The sequence below is a fragment of the Ruditapes philippinarum genome, unplaced genomic scaffold (genome assembly GCF_026571515.1).
Source record: "Ruditapes philippinarum isolate M1 unplaced genomic scaffold, ASM2657151v2 ctg515_1_1_1_1, whole genome shotgun sequence".
Taxonomy (NCBI): domain Eukaryota; kingdom Metazoa; phylum Mollusca; class Bivalvia; order Venerida; family Veneridae; genus Ruditapes; species Ruditapes philippinarum.
In genome coordinates, this window is record NW_026861754.1 from 271,222 (window position 1) to 285,552 (window position 14,331).

The window sequence follows — 14,331 nt, forward strand, 5'->3', positions numbered from 1 at the left end:
TAACTCACATACGTGGTGAATATGGAGTATACATGTTTTCATTCCTTTAATATACAACTATTTATGAAAAAAAAAATGTTTTATAAGTCAAAACCTTTCAGTTACGGAAGTATACAATGCACCATATATATTTTACAAGCTCATATCACATAGTCTTTTAGATGTGTAAGGCAAATACGTTGAATAAAAATTAAGCTCACATTGAAATTAGTAAAGGGGGACATCTAAGGAATTGACTGTGGAAATATAACAGTGCGTTTAATGTTGGCGATTTTCTAAAATATATCTTTTAAACTTTAAAATACACCATGCAAATAAAAACGGTTTATTGATTTAATTGAAAAAGAAGACCGGATTTATTATATTCAATACCTGTGTGGTTGCTTAATAATAAAATGGCTGCATGTTTATTCGATAGCATTTTTCATACATAATCAATTTTACTGATACCCACTCTGTTGCTCTAACTGATATTGTACGTTTTTCATATCAACTTATCAAACTATCCCTTGATTTTCCTGCGATTATGCCATTGCTCTATTGAGTTAAATCTGACAGATCAAACGTTAAAAGGATTATATAATGCATTAAACATTCATAAATAGAAGCTCTTCGGAGAACAATTATCTCAGACGAATGCCAGTTTTGAATAATCGCATCTTTTATTGGAAATGTAACAGTAAGCCCACCTTTATTAATTGATTGTGTACCTGGAATGAAACAAATGCATTACCGATTAAATAATCAAATGAAAACAACGCTTCTTTACCATAAAGTGAAAATGTGTCCATTTTCTGTTCATGTTATTATGTGTAATAGTTATAATCGTTACAAAGATAGCAATACCAATTATAGTTCGGCCAGTTCATTTCTACAAATAAAGTGACATTTTATAAAATGTGTTGTGTAATACATTTTCCTCAAACAGTGTTTTTCGAAAGAAAAAACTTGTTATGTCAATAGTACATTGTAGACGTATCACTAATTGTATTTTTCCTAAAATAAAATTAGAAAAGATCTGCAACAAATCCGTACAAATCCAAACCATAAATATTAGCATGTTACATCTGTAAAAGAGCCACCTTCATAATGGAACCCTGATGTTTCACAAACTGCGAAACAATATGTCCCATGCAATGAGGTTGTCTTCTAATTTCTATAAACATGTAACAATTTGAAGACTTCAGAATTTTATATCCCGTGCAGTGTCTCAAACTTTGTTTATGCCTGTATTTCTTTTGCAAGTAAGCATATTGCTTGATGTTTGTTTTAACATATCGGAATTGAGTATGTTTACGTATATAGATTTGAGGAAAGGTGCAGTCAGTGAGTACATGAAGGAAGGTGGTTATTGAGGCCTTGGAAACAGAAGAATGTTTTCATACTGATCACACAGTGCACATGTTGGTGTTATTTTGTTGGTTTTTTATTATTTTTTTAAGAAAAATGTCGGTATGACTGTATCGAATATCTTTATTATAATTTAACTTTTTTGTTTTATAATGCCTTTAGAGATAATTTCATTATATATACATTTTTATGACATGATCATCACATATTTTATTTAAGAGTACATTAGTACTTATGTGCACTGTTATTGTAAGATGAAATGTATAATTTACAAGATAAAGCTCCAGTGCCTCGTTTTCAAATTCGTCTTTTCAAGAAAAGTATTTAAAGTTATTTAAAATGCATTACAGTTTTGTGACTAAAAATTTGAATAATATAGCAATATTTTATAACTTGCTCGGTCTTATTCATTCTTTAACTACTTAGTAATTTATGGCGGAATGAGACAAGCTGGCATTGATATCAAGCATGACAGAACCCTTTAAATGTATCATGCATTTGAAACAAATGAACATTTTTATCGTATTACAAAATGTCTAACTGACATGTGTTATTGTGTCATATCTATAATTATCAATGTTTGAGAAGAATGTTTGAAAGCTTGCATAAATATGTAACCTCTAATCGCTCGTTTGAGAATACATACTAATGTATTTATGCATGCAGCCATTTGTTCCGCAGTCTGTAATGAATAAATGATTTTTTGTAAAGAATTCATTTTGAATTAAATCGAAATTTGCCTACCAGTTGAGCAGGTAATGTTCAAATGTTAAAACCTATTTCGGTATTTAGATTTCTGCAGACATCTTGTCGCAGACCGGAGTTTACAATTTGTTGTAAAAGACCACCAAACAACTATTCTAGAAAAACTTCATCTAAGCAAGGATGAGGAGATGCAATTTAAAGATTATTTTATTTACTTCTAAACAATTTTACACATGTTTGTAAAACTTCACATAATGATCAGTCATTTTAATATTTCACAAAAATCTACAAAATGATGAAGGGAAGATGACGTTTAAACGATTTTCTGTTTTATCAAATGACCCCGGATATTATTTTTTTTACTTTCCAGTCATAACATTGATTATTACATGATCTCATATATCGAGAAAATGATGACCCTCGCAGAGTTTTATTACTCCCATAAAATGATATCCCTATTATTATTTTGACCCCTCAACGAGAAGGTCATAACAATAAAAGGTGTAACGATTGGCCAAAATCAATTACCGGAATCCATGTGAAATTTGAAAAGAACTCCTTTGCTAACAAGTGTGACTGAACAATATAAAAGACTATTTACTATGCCACATGTTTTCGTTACTTACGAATCACATACTCCAAACAATTGAAATTAACATTTGAAATACAGTTACAAACGACGCATTTACTGACATAATTCACGTATAATTACTATATTTATTAAAGGAACAGCATGCGCACTAAAATTCTTTGTCCAAAATGTAGCAGTGCAAGTTCAAATGAAAATGAGACTGAATTGTTTTTCCCCAATTATGCAAATCTTTTTGCCAGGACATGCAGTATTAGCAGTATTATTTTGAGCAATTAAGAAGAATTGAATTATTTACTTTAGACGCAACAATCGTACTCTGTTACTGAGCAGGTGTAAATGAATTGCTATTTGTCAGCTACCCCACTCTATATAAAAGTTAATTAAATAAACGAATATGTTTGGCCAATACTAAAAAAGAAAGATCTTATATTTGAGTATTTTGTTTTATTTTTTCAGTGAATATTATTTACATCATAAACTTATTAATCATGTATATTGTATATTTGTTTTGTGTATGTCATATTTCAAGTGATTAAAATGTGTTTGGTATGTATTGCCAAAGGCAAACGTTTTTTTTTACTTGCCGAAAAAAGCAATAAAGGTTGAATTGAATTGAATCATAATTTGACAAAATAACTAAGAAAAGTACAAAATATTGATATTGTTGTTTCACTATATTTGAATATGTGAAGATGATTGACATATGAGAATTGTGAACTAACAATGTATGTTTATAAATGTGTACACAGACGTCATTGAGTAATATAAGTACAGCAAAACATTGCGATATATTGAAGTAAAGTTCACAATCATTAGTGAAATAAAATTAGTAAGATTTAGTCTTAGATTTTGTTTCATGTCATGTACAGGTGGCGCGGTGGCCTGGTGGTAAATGTGTCTGCCTCTCAACCACAGGATCATGGGTTCGAGCCCTACTCGGGTCACCACCATGTTTCCTCATGACACAAATACTGGTTAATTTCAAAAAGAGGAATCAATGTCAACAGTTGCAAGAACTTGTTACGTAAGCAAGTTTAAACTTATACCATGTTCTCTATTTAACGCTACAGTTATTTGCATGAAAGGACATGCTAAAATATACACTTACAAAAAAGCGCTTAAAATACTATAATGTAATGTTAATGAATCATTGAAAACCTGAATCAACCATGCCAGATCGTTTGCATGAACATTATTATCATACACTTTATCAATATGATTTGCTGGCTTTAAGTTGTGTTTGTGTAGTTTATGCATATCTAAGACTGCATTTCACAATAATGACACAAGGCTCGGAGAAAATTGCATTTTTTATAGAATTGATTTTTCAAGAGTTAGCCTAATAAATTAATGTTTTCTAAACATTAGTGTAATAACGGTCCATTTTTTTCTAAGGTTTTGCTATCAAATGTTAAGCTTCTAATGGAGATCATTCCGAAAATGACAAATTTGAAGAAAAAAAACAACAATTTTCTTGTTGTTGTCATTATTTTTGTTTGTTTGATGCGTGTGTGTTTTTGTTTTTCTTTTTGTTGTTCTTTTGTCCAATGAGTGGATTTGATACTGCGTTTGAAACCACTACACTTTCCTTTTTCTTAATATATCTTCATTTAAGACTTAATAATATTTCATTTGTCATATTATGATATGATAGCATTATATTAGCTTTCTCGCAAACATCTAAAATGCAAATATCTAGTTACAAAAATAGATGAATATTTCCGAAACTTGTAATCCTTTTTAAAGAAGCCAAATTAAAGAAGAGAAATTTAAACAAGAATTTCCTTTAACTTTACATGACTAAGTAAAACATGATTGAAACAAATTATTGAACAAATTTTAGTTATCTTCTCCTGTTGTTTTTTAATGGAAGATAGCAGACAAGTTGTATATATTATAATTCAACTACGAATCTATAAATATTTGGAACTATACATATTAGTTTTGAAGTTAATATATATTTTATATTAATATATTCAGGACTCAACACAAGGAAAAGAACTGCCAAAGTTTGGAGGTAATTGGACTGAACAAGTTCACTACACATGTTTATGTATAATCTATATAACGGACACATGCATACATAAACTTAACACATATGCATACGCACAAACAATTCACCATGTTGCATGCTTCAAAAATACTGTATACATTAAAATTTATTACAACATCGGGCGTACAGTTGTTTAGTTCTTTATGTTGCAAACTGCAATAAGAGGAAAAGATCATGATAAAAGGACAATACTGTCATCGTGTTCTTTTTGCCAAGTGGCATTTTTAAAGCTTCAAACACACGTTTAATGAACATCAAATATTTTTTACATGTGCAAATCTTTATAACTATAAAGATTTTTACTTTTAATTCAAGACAATTTTTCTCTCAAATGCGCCATTTTAAGATGATGTCTTCACTTTTCATGCGATGTCATTGACATATACACCTCGTAGCATACACTTAATTTGGTCAAACCTTATCTAAGTTTGCTCTGGCACCTTTCTGAAATTATCTAAAAGATATATGGTCTAATGAAGTGTGAAATACGTTAGGACTAAATCAAACTGATCAATAGTCTTCTTATTAACTTGAAAGCTTCCAAAATACTTCAACGCTGTTTCTATAAAGTTTTTGGTAATAACAATTTTCATATTGAAGGTACAATATAATACAAAGTACAAGTATAATAAATTATCTATTACTCAAACCAGAAATAGCAACGGTTTCGCAAAAATGGCTGCAAAGAACAGTAATAAGTTTGATACAGATATAAGAGATAGGACCATGTCGTTATATTCCCTTATCTTATATAATTAAATAGCTCACAAGTCAATAATACATCAAATCAGCTATTAATACTTCATCCACATATTTCAAATTAAAACAATGTTGTTGTTTCAGTTCCCATAAATCATTGATTGTACAACTTTTTTTACACCATCCTCCATGTCGTCTGAAAGTGCTGTAAACACATTTTCTGTTAAATTTCGTTGTGCTTTATCTCGTGAAATAATGAGTTCGCCAAAAAGATACACTCCCATCGCCTGTAAAACATCAACTTACAAAGATGACACAATGCGAAATAAATATCTTGAATTAAGTTTTTGAATATCAAAACTAATATCCTTTTTAAGAGACAAGAGGCAAGCCACCATTTTTTCAGATTAATAGCACTGCTTGTATCTTCATCTATTCTACCGATGCGAAAAATGCAGGCCAATATCAACTGGCCCGTCTGAAAGTATGTGATACTAAGCGTGGTAATAGTTAAAGCAATGTAATGGTTACTAATTGAAGTATTTTGTATGTACAATTGTAATAACAAACTATACAATCTACTATACATGCATATACAGATTGTCCATTTATTAATTACTATCGTTTTGTTTTGGTAATTGTATGAATGTGTACACTTCTTTAAGAACTTAAATAAAGTGAATTTTGACGATTTTAATTGTATTCATTTAAATCCTATAGAAGAAATAAGATTTATCTGAACAAACATATAGAACCAAGGAGTGACAAATGTTCTCTTTTCAAAGACTCCATATTATTACATAGCAATAAACAGAGTCAATAATAAATGTGATATTGCTGTTGTTTAATAAAAAAATAGGATCAATAGAAAATTATTTACAAACCTGATGATGAACAAGGAAATGCCTAATATCCTCGAAATATTCCTGTAAATTATGTCTGATAACTAGTTCACACCATTTATGACTCACCTGAAAGGAAGACGTATTTTGTCAAAACATGTTTACTGTCAAAGTAAGATATATCATTAACACTTATTTTAAATCAATACTAGTTTTGAACAAACAAAGCTGAAAAAGGTGAAATGAGCGACGAAGAGTGAAAAAAAAACGAAAAAAAAAAAAAATTCCGTTAAAGAGTCTGTCTCTTCAATTTTTATTCACATATATGACCTTCCCTCATCATATGTCTTTTCAAATGACTGACTCCATCATATTATATGACTAAAATGAGACCAAAATAGACTACAAGAATGAGTGCAAAAGTTGGGTCTTTAACAAGGAAACATATCACACAATATCTCTAAAACTGGTAGACAAAACACACTTTGCACAAAATGCCCCTTTCTCTGGTGCATACAACTTTCTATCTTTGTGTGGAATTATGATTCTTGTACACCTCACCACAAAAATAGAACTGTAAACAAAGAAAGTCAAACCCTTAGTTTTTTTTAAAACGTAGCATCCTTCAGTCAAACCTGGAACTAAAGCAATTAAGTCCACACACTTTGACCTCTCTTTGTGGCCTTGATATTCGAACCAGGGACCTGGATTATGTGCGTAAATAAGCCTCACAATGGTGAAAATTTGTGCCAAGTATCATAAATATCCCCCAATGAAAATAGAAGTTCGGCTCCTAACAAGCATTTTTCAATGGCCTCTTAGTTTGACCTTAACCTTTAACCTAGAGACCTGGTTCACATGCACGTGACATTCTTTCCCATAGTGGTGAACATTTCTATGAAGTTCATTAGAATCCAACCATGCTTGGAGGACATATGCTTTGGCCAAACAATTTCTATATCTTATTGCCTTTAGTAACCTTGACCTTGCATATATTTACCAAAACCAGTAGTTATGATAATGTCCATTTGTGTTTTAATCCCTCAATATATAAATAACTAAATGGTCCGAATACACAGTATTATAATTCTATCTGACCCCTATGTGTGACCTTGACCTTGGCCACAGGGACCTAAATTTTGCTCTCACAATATTTAACATTCGTTCTAAATTATATTAAAATAGCCATATGTGTAGGAGATAATTATGCTCTGGACAAAATCTTTATATTTAATCTTGAGTGACATTGTCTATCATCTTTAGTGACCTTGACCTTGCATATATGAACCTAAATTACATGTTTCACACCAGTAGTCATGATAATGACCATTTGTGTTTCAATCCCTCAATTAATGATGACTAAATGGTCGGAATACATATTTTCATATTTTTTAATCTAAGCACTGACCCCTATGTGTGAGCTTGACCTTGGCCACAAGGACCTATATTTTGAACACAACACTCCGCCTCACAATGGTGAACACTTGTGCCAAGTTAGCAGTTTTGCTCCTAAAAAGAGTTTTTCAATAACCTCTAAGTGTGACATTGAACTTTTACCTAGAGACCTAGTTCCTGCATGGCACTGCTTCTCATAGTGTGGTGAACATTTGTATGAAGTTTCATTAAAATTCCTCCATGCATATAGGAGATATGCTCAGGACAAAATTGGACACCGCCAGCATTGTTCTGATATTTTCCAGATATCAACTTCAATAAGCTTAGAACTGATAGAATCCTATACTTACATCTGCATTTGTAGAGGAGAGCATCAATTTCTTGTTTAGGTGCTGAAGAATATCATGATGAATTTTTTCACTTTCCAGTAATCTGTCCAATAATAAGAGAACTTGAACTTGCCTTAACTGAAAAAAAGTTTTCATCTTTATTCCAAAAACATTAATTTTATCAAAATATATATATATATAGTTTATTTACTTTAAAGGTACAGGTTAAGTGGTGAGGCTGTAACAATTTATTCTGTCCACAACTTTTTTATTTCTCAAGGGAATGCAACTTTCACACATGTGCCTGCTGCATGTCAGGGTTTCGCATTTTGATCATTCTGACAGAATTATTGCCCTTTTAATTTCTTCACATATGTAATATTTAGAGATATATTATCCTGTGCACAACTCCTACATTTCTCAAGGGATTTAAACTCATCTATGTGCAACTATTCTCACATTCATTTCTCAAGGAAATTCAACCAAATTTTTACTGAACTATTACCACCATGTGCTCTGCATCATATATTCCTAATTTTGTGATTTGAACATTTTTAACAAAATTTTTGCTCTTTTAGTTCTTTTCACATATGTAATACAGATATAGAGAAATAGTCCTCTGTGTGTACAAAACCCTACTTTTTATGTCAAATGTACTTTAAATTATATGTATATCATATGTATGGCGCAACTGTAAACATCTGAAGTCACTGTAAAGGTTATGTGTAGATTTCCAAATGAAAATAATTATATCTACCTTTCTTATGTGTAGTTTCGATTCAATATCTAATTTCCGTCTTTTCCTCCAGTGCAATTTAGTCCAGATTTTGTGACAGTCCAGTATCTTTTTTTCCTATCAAAGAAATGAAGCAAAATAGAAAAAACTGTTATTACTTAATAAGTTTATTCATAGATCAATATTTATGAAACCATTGCAAAATACAGAAGCCTTGCATACACAATATACAAACCTCATACATACTAAAGGTGTGTGTTTATATGCATCAGGATAAGATAGACTTATAAAATAATTGCATGTACATATAAATATTAATTAAAAGAAGTCCACTGTGGTCCAAAGGCTAAAACAGCTGGGACACTTAAAACTGAAATGATCAAAAGGAACATTCATCTTGAAAAAGTATTTCAAAAATCTCAGTGGAGTCCCTTTAAACTTGAATGCATGGTTTATTATGCACCAAATTCATTTAAGCATGTAACATTTAGAAAGAGGTAATAATCTTTTTAATAATGATTTGGTTTGCATCAAAGTCTTATTGTATTTGTTTATTATATATGTAAGCAAAATATTACTGAAATAACTTCTATTTAACCTGAACTTGCTGAATTAGTGTAATGGATTTGTCCAACAGTTCATTCTATGTTTAAGGGATGTCAATATCAAATTACAACTAGATCTGTTATAGTGTATATATATATGCCCTGAAAGTCATACCAAGGACAAGAACTTTTTTCTTTCAAGTTAAGTATGACATTGATCTTAGGGCTACAAGCCTTGGTGCTGCATGAGACAAATCAGTTCATTTGCCAGATATTTATTGTTAATTATTTCAAACCATCCAAGAATAACAGAGTCATGGCTCAGAATAACCACCTATTCACACTCATAGTATGGCTTTGGATGTTTAAGTGCGATTTTGACCTTTAAACTGGAGACCAAATTTTTTAGCATGACTCACTGACATCATGTTTAGCAAAATAATGTCCAGTTATTTCAAAATTCATCCATAAATGACAGAATTTTTTGAAGGCATGAGATCATAAACACATTTTTACAAATATCAATATCACAACTTTGGACATCAAAGTGTGCCTTAACTTTTGAGCTGATGGCTTGACTCTTGCTTACAACACATGGTCATGATGTCCAACACATTACTGCCAAGTTATTTTAAAATTCATTAACGAATGAGAGATTTGTTCATTGGCCATGGTCTATTGATAATTGCACTTTTATGAAAAATGCATACGTTTTGGAGTGGAAAAGTATAACTTTGACATTTGAGATGGAGACCTGATTGTTGCATACTGCAATATATTATCATGCCCAACCAATTTATGCCATATAATTTCAAATCCATCAATGAATGACAAATATGTTGATTGGACATGACTATTAATGCAATGCATTTTTATGGAAACATCCTTCCAAGTGTGACCTTGACCTTTGACCTACAAACATGGGCCTTGCATGTTAAACAGTGCCTCCTGCCATACCAACATTTGGGGTTTACTGGTATTTCTGTATCGTTGTGGCATTTCTCAATATAAATAAGTAAAAGTTTCTACTTTAACTGATGATTTATGTTGTTTCCTTCTTTTGTAACAATATAATGGATGAAATGAAAGTAATAGACCAATGGATGTTGGCCTGGATAGACGGACAATTCAAAATATTTTTATGACCCTTGAAGGGCATAAAAATTGAGCTACAAACTGTATTAAGCCTTGCAAGACTGCACAGATATGCAATTGTTGCCTAACTTTTACTAGCTTATGGCTTATAATACCAGCAGGTTAAAAGTTTATCAATGTCTTTGCTTTTATTACCTACCAATTCAATAACTTCTTCATTCATTTTATTGCTCCCTTGATCACAACAAACTGAAATCTGAAAATAACAAATTAGCATAAATAAATCAACAGCAAATTTAAAGAATATAAAACATGTTTATATTATATAATAATTTATAGAAATTTAGATTATTTTTTCTTTTTCTAAAGGAATTTAACATTAACATTCCTGTCTAGAAAACCCTGGATGGATTTTGGATGTGTCTTTTATGTAATCTTATACAAATTAAGAGAAAATCAAAGAGATAATTTTGAATAAAATGTATTAGTATTAATGTGCTAAAAAAATTTGAATTTCAGTAAAAGGCAGGCTTTTAATTACTCAATGAACTTCTTCAAAAAAGAATGAACTTTCCTCAGAAATGAATAAATTTTTACTTCTATACATAGGGCAAACATGTGCTTCTATAAAGTTTTAACTATGGATTTTGAACATGTCAGATGTTTTTTGACTATACATGATCATCAATGCACTTTTTTTGATAATTTCTATTCCATTCTTAGTGTGACCTTGACTTATGACGTAAATCCAGATTCTTTTATTTGACACATCTCAATGAATGTACAGTACTGCATCATAAAGGTATCAAAATGTTATGAAAATAGTATTATGACCTTAATACAAAATACAGAGTCATTATAACCGTACCAATTTTATGTATATGTACCTGGCCTTACAACTAGCATGATTATTTTATTCCTTTAACAATCTGTCTCCATTCAATTTTACAAAAACGTCTCATGCACAAAATAAAAAATAGCTTTTTTCAACTTTTTTCTTTACTCTTTTTTTAACTTCTTCAAATCTTATGTAAAACATTATCAATAAATGATAATCTCTTTTCTATGAATTGTACTATATTTTTTTTTATGTTTTAGCGTATCAGCAGTGACTATTATGGAACCTGCAAAATAATTTTGTCTCATAAAACCATGTTATACAAAATACATGCATACATTCTTCAAAAAAAAATTAACCCACATGTAAAATCATTTGAGTATACATACTTTAGGAAGTCCAGGACAGTTCAACCAGTCACAAAATATTGTCTTCTCTGATAATGATACTGACCTATAATTAGAGTAGTACAAACACAAACTGTTACAAAATGAACATGAATACATGTTTAAGAGTGAAAATCATATAGAAAATTTTCATATTAAATGTTTCTTTACCTATGAATACAAGCAAAAACAACAACAAGTTTTCTCTTAATAATTGGCTGATGTCCATTTAAAAAATGCTGACAATATTGCTTGGCAGTTAAGCTGCATGCCTCCAGAGGAGTCAAACTATTTCAAGAAAATCAGACTTGAGAAAACTGTACTAAGATTTTAAGATTCAAGTTATATGTTTCATGTTATATGTGATTAAAGATTGATTTTGCAGTACTTATCACAACATTTCTACTGCACGGCAAACATATGAGCCGCGTCATGACAAAACCAACATAATGGGTTTGCGACCAGCATGGATCCAGACCAGCCTGCGCATCCGCGCAGTCTGATCAGGATCCATGCTGTTCGCTTACAGACCCTATAACAAGAAGAGAAACTGATAGTGAACAGCATGGATCCTGATCAGACTGCGCAGATGCGCAGGCTGGTCTGGATCCATGCTGGTCGCAAACGCATTACGTTGGTTTTGTCATAACGCGGCTCATATAGTACTGGTTAATTTTGCGTATTTTGACATATTTTTTGAAAATTTACATGGATTGTTGTGTGCACTGTGTAAATAACTCTTTTTGTTCACACCACAATATTTTACTTTTAAAACATTTTCAAAATTTTCATGAAATAGAGCATGAATCTGAAAATAGTTAAAATATGTATTTTATATTGGTCAGACTTGTGTTAACCTTTACATTTTGTTAAGTTTACCTTTCATTAGGAAACATCGTAAAGAAAAGCTGAATGACATCCTGGAAAAATAAAAAAGTATAAAACAATAATTGTCTCTAACAATGATTATAAACTAAAGATGTAGAAATGCAAGAATGTTTGAATGAGAAGGCCAAAATACCTTACCATTAATATTGATGTGTGTTTTGTCTTTTGATAAAAAAAAAGAAAAGAAAGTACAGTAGATAGGCATAATACTTCAAAATAATTTTACAGTAATAAATATTGAATGGGAAGATTTGCCATTGTTCATTTCATGACAGACTAAATGATAAATCTGTTCACTCACCATTGAATCTATCAGACTGTGCATAAATCGTTTAACAAATTCCTTCAGGAAAACTTTGAAGTTCTGGAGACCAACTGTATCTTCAAGGTGCCGCAGCAAAAAGTATCCCTTAGTAAAATAACAAAGTCTGAATTCAATATATAAATCTAACAAAAAGTACCAGTATTTATAATTCTAAGACACAATGACAACTTTCATTGTCATAAAGGCTATGTTCAAATTTAACAGAAAATGACCCAAAATACCTCATCTTTCAAATGCAGGTAGTTATCAACCTAAATAGCAACAGCTACACCTTAACCTCTAAAACTTTTAGCAAAATTGAATATAAAAGATATTAACATCCCTGACATTTACAAAGGTAATCAAAGGCACTTATAGGATACCTAGTGCACAACAATAGCAATGAAATGTGAAAATAACACAAGACTTGTGCAATGGTAATGCTGAATGTGTGCAAAATATGGCTGAATGTGTGCAAAATATGGCTGAATTTGTGCAGAAAATATGGCTGAATCTGTGCAAAATATGGCTGATCTGTGTAAAATATGGCTGAATATGTGCAAAATATGGCTGAATGTGTGCAAAGTATGGCTGAATCTGTGCAAAATACAGCTGAATCTGTGCAAAATACAGCTGAATCTGTGCAAATCATGGTTGAATATGTGCAAAATATGGCTGAATATGTGCAATATATGGCCCAATCTGTGCAACAAATGGCTGAATCTGTGCAAAATACGGCTAAATCTGTTCAAAATATGATTGAATATGTGCAAAATATGGCTGAATATGTGTAAAATATGAGTGAATCTGTGCAAAATATGGCAGAATCTGTGCAATATATGGCAGAATCTGTGCAAAATATGGCTGAAATGAGGAACATGGTAAGAAAAGGACAAAAATATGTTGAATTGAAAGATTATTACATTATCCCAGATTGGCTGCTAAAATGGTACTTTTCTGTTGTGCAATTCCTGTGTTGTTTTCATAATTTCCTGCCTTACCCGAGATACCAGTAATTTATACACAATGGGATATACCAGTAACATATAAAATTTATTGTATATAACACATATTAGTTAAGAACTTGATAATATCTAACTTGAAATATAACTTGTACACTCAATAGCCTTAAAACAATAAAACAAGAAAAAATTTGTGTGACATAAATGTATTGATTTCATGTATGAATCATACCACATATTAGAAACATACAAAGTGCTTAGGCAACACTTCTAGTCTATAATGGAATGCAAAATTAGTGTATAGCAAAGGTCATGGTGTTTACTATAAGAACATTTTTACAGATATAACCTTTTATCTAATCAGTACAAATAAGTACCGTAATGTTTATTTATATTGAGAAGTTGCAATTTAAAATAAACAAGAGCTCCATTTAGGAGATGGCATATTTAAAAGGAAGTACCAGACAAAAATATGCTTTCAGAAAAAAAAAAGAATTTTTTGTTGAAAATAACACAAATCATTACTTTTTCTATTCATGTGTAAGGAAACAATGTACACAATAATTATTTTAGAGTAAAAAGCATATTAGCAATAGAACATTTTACAAAATT

The 14,331-nt window shown here is 30.8% G+C and overlaps 1 protein-coding gene across 2 annotated transcripts in view; it reads right to left on the reverse strand.

Moving 5' to 3' along the window:
• Window positions 1-5,285: 5,285 nt before the first annotated feature.
• The window catches only part of LOC132716708 (aminopeptidase O-like), a 30,659-nt gene continuing 21,613 nt past the window's right edge, over window positions 5,286-14,331 (reverse strand). Inside the window, exons 9-16 of one of the 2 annotated variants that reach the window (XM_060700033.1) lie at window positions 12,755-12,862; window positions 12,445-12,485; window positions 11,569-11,632; window positions 10,541-10,597; window positions 8,723-8,818; window positions 7,987-8,103; window positions 6,284-6,370; window positions 5,286-5,686 (exon numbers count right to left, since the gene is read on the reverse strand). In XM_060700033.1, the coding sequence (XP_060556016.1) occupies window positions 5,540-5,686; window positions 6,284-6,370; window positions 7,987-8,103; window positions 8,723-8,818; window positions 10,541-10,597; window positions 11,569-11,632; window positions 12,445-12,485; window positions 12,755-12,862 (717 nt within the window). In that variant the 3' untranslated portion in view covers window positions 5,286-5,539. Of the gene's footprint in view, window positions 5,687-6,283; window positions 6,371-7,986; window positions 8,104-8,722; window positions 8,819-10,540; window positions 10,598-11,568; window positions 11,633-12,444; window positions 12,486-12,754; window positions 12,863-14,331 lie in introns of those variants that run through there. The other variant, XR_009623859.1, reaches the window with a different exon arrangement.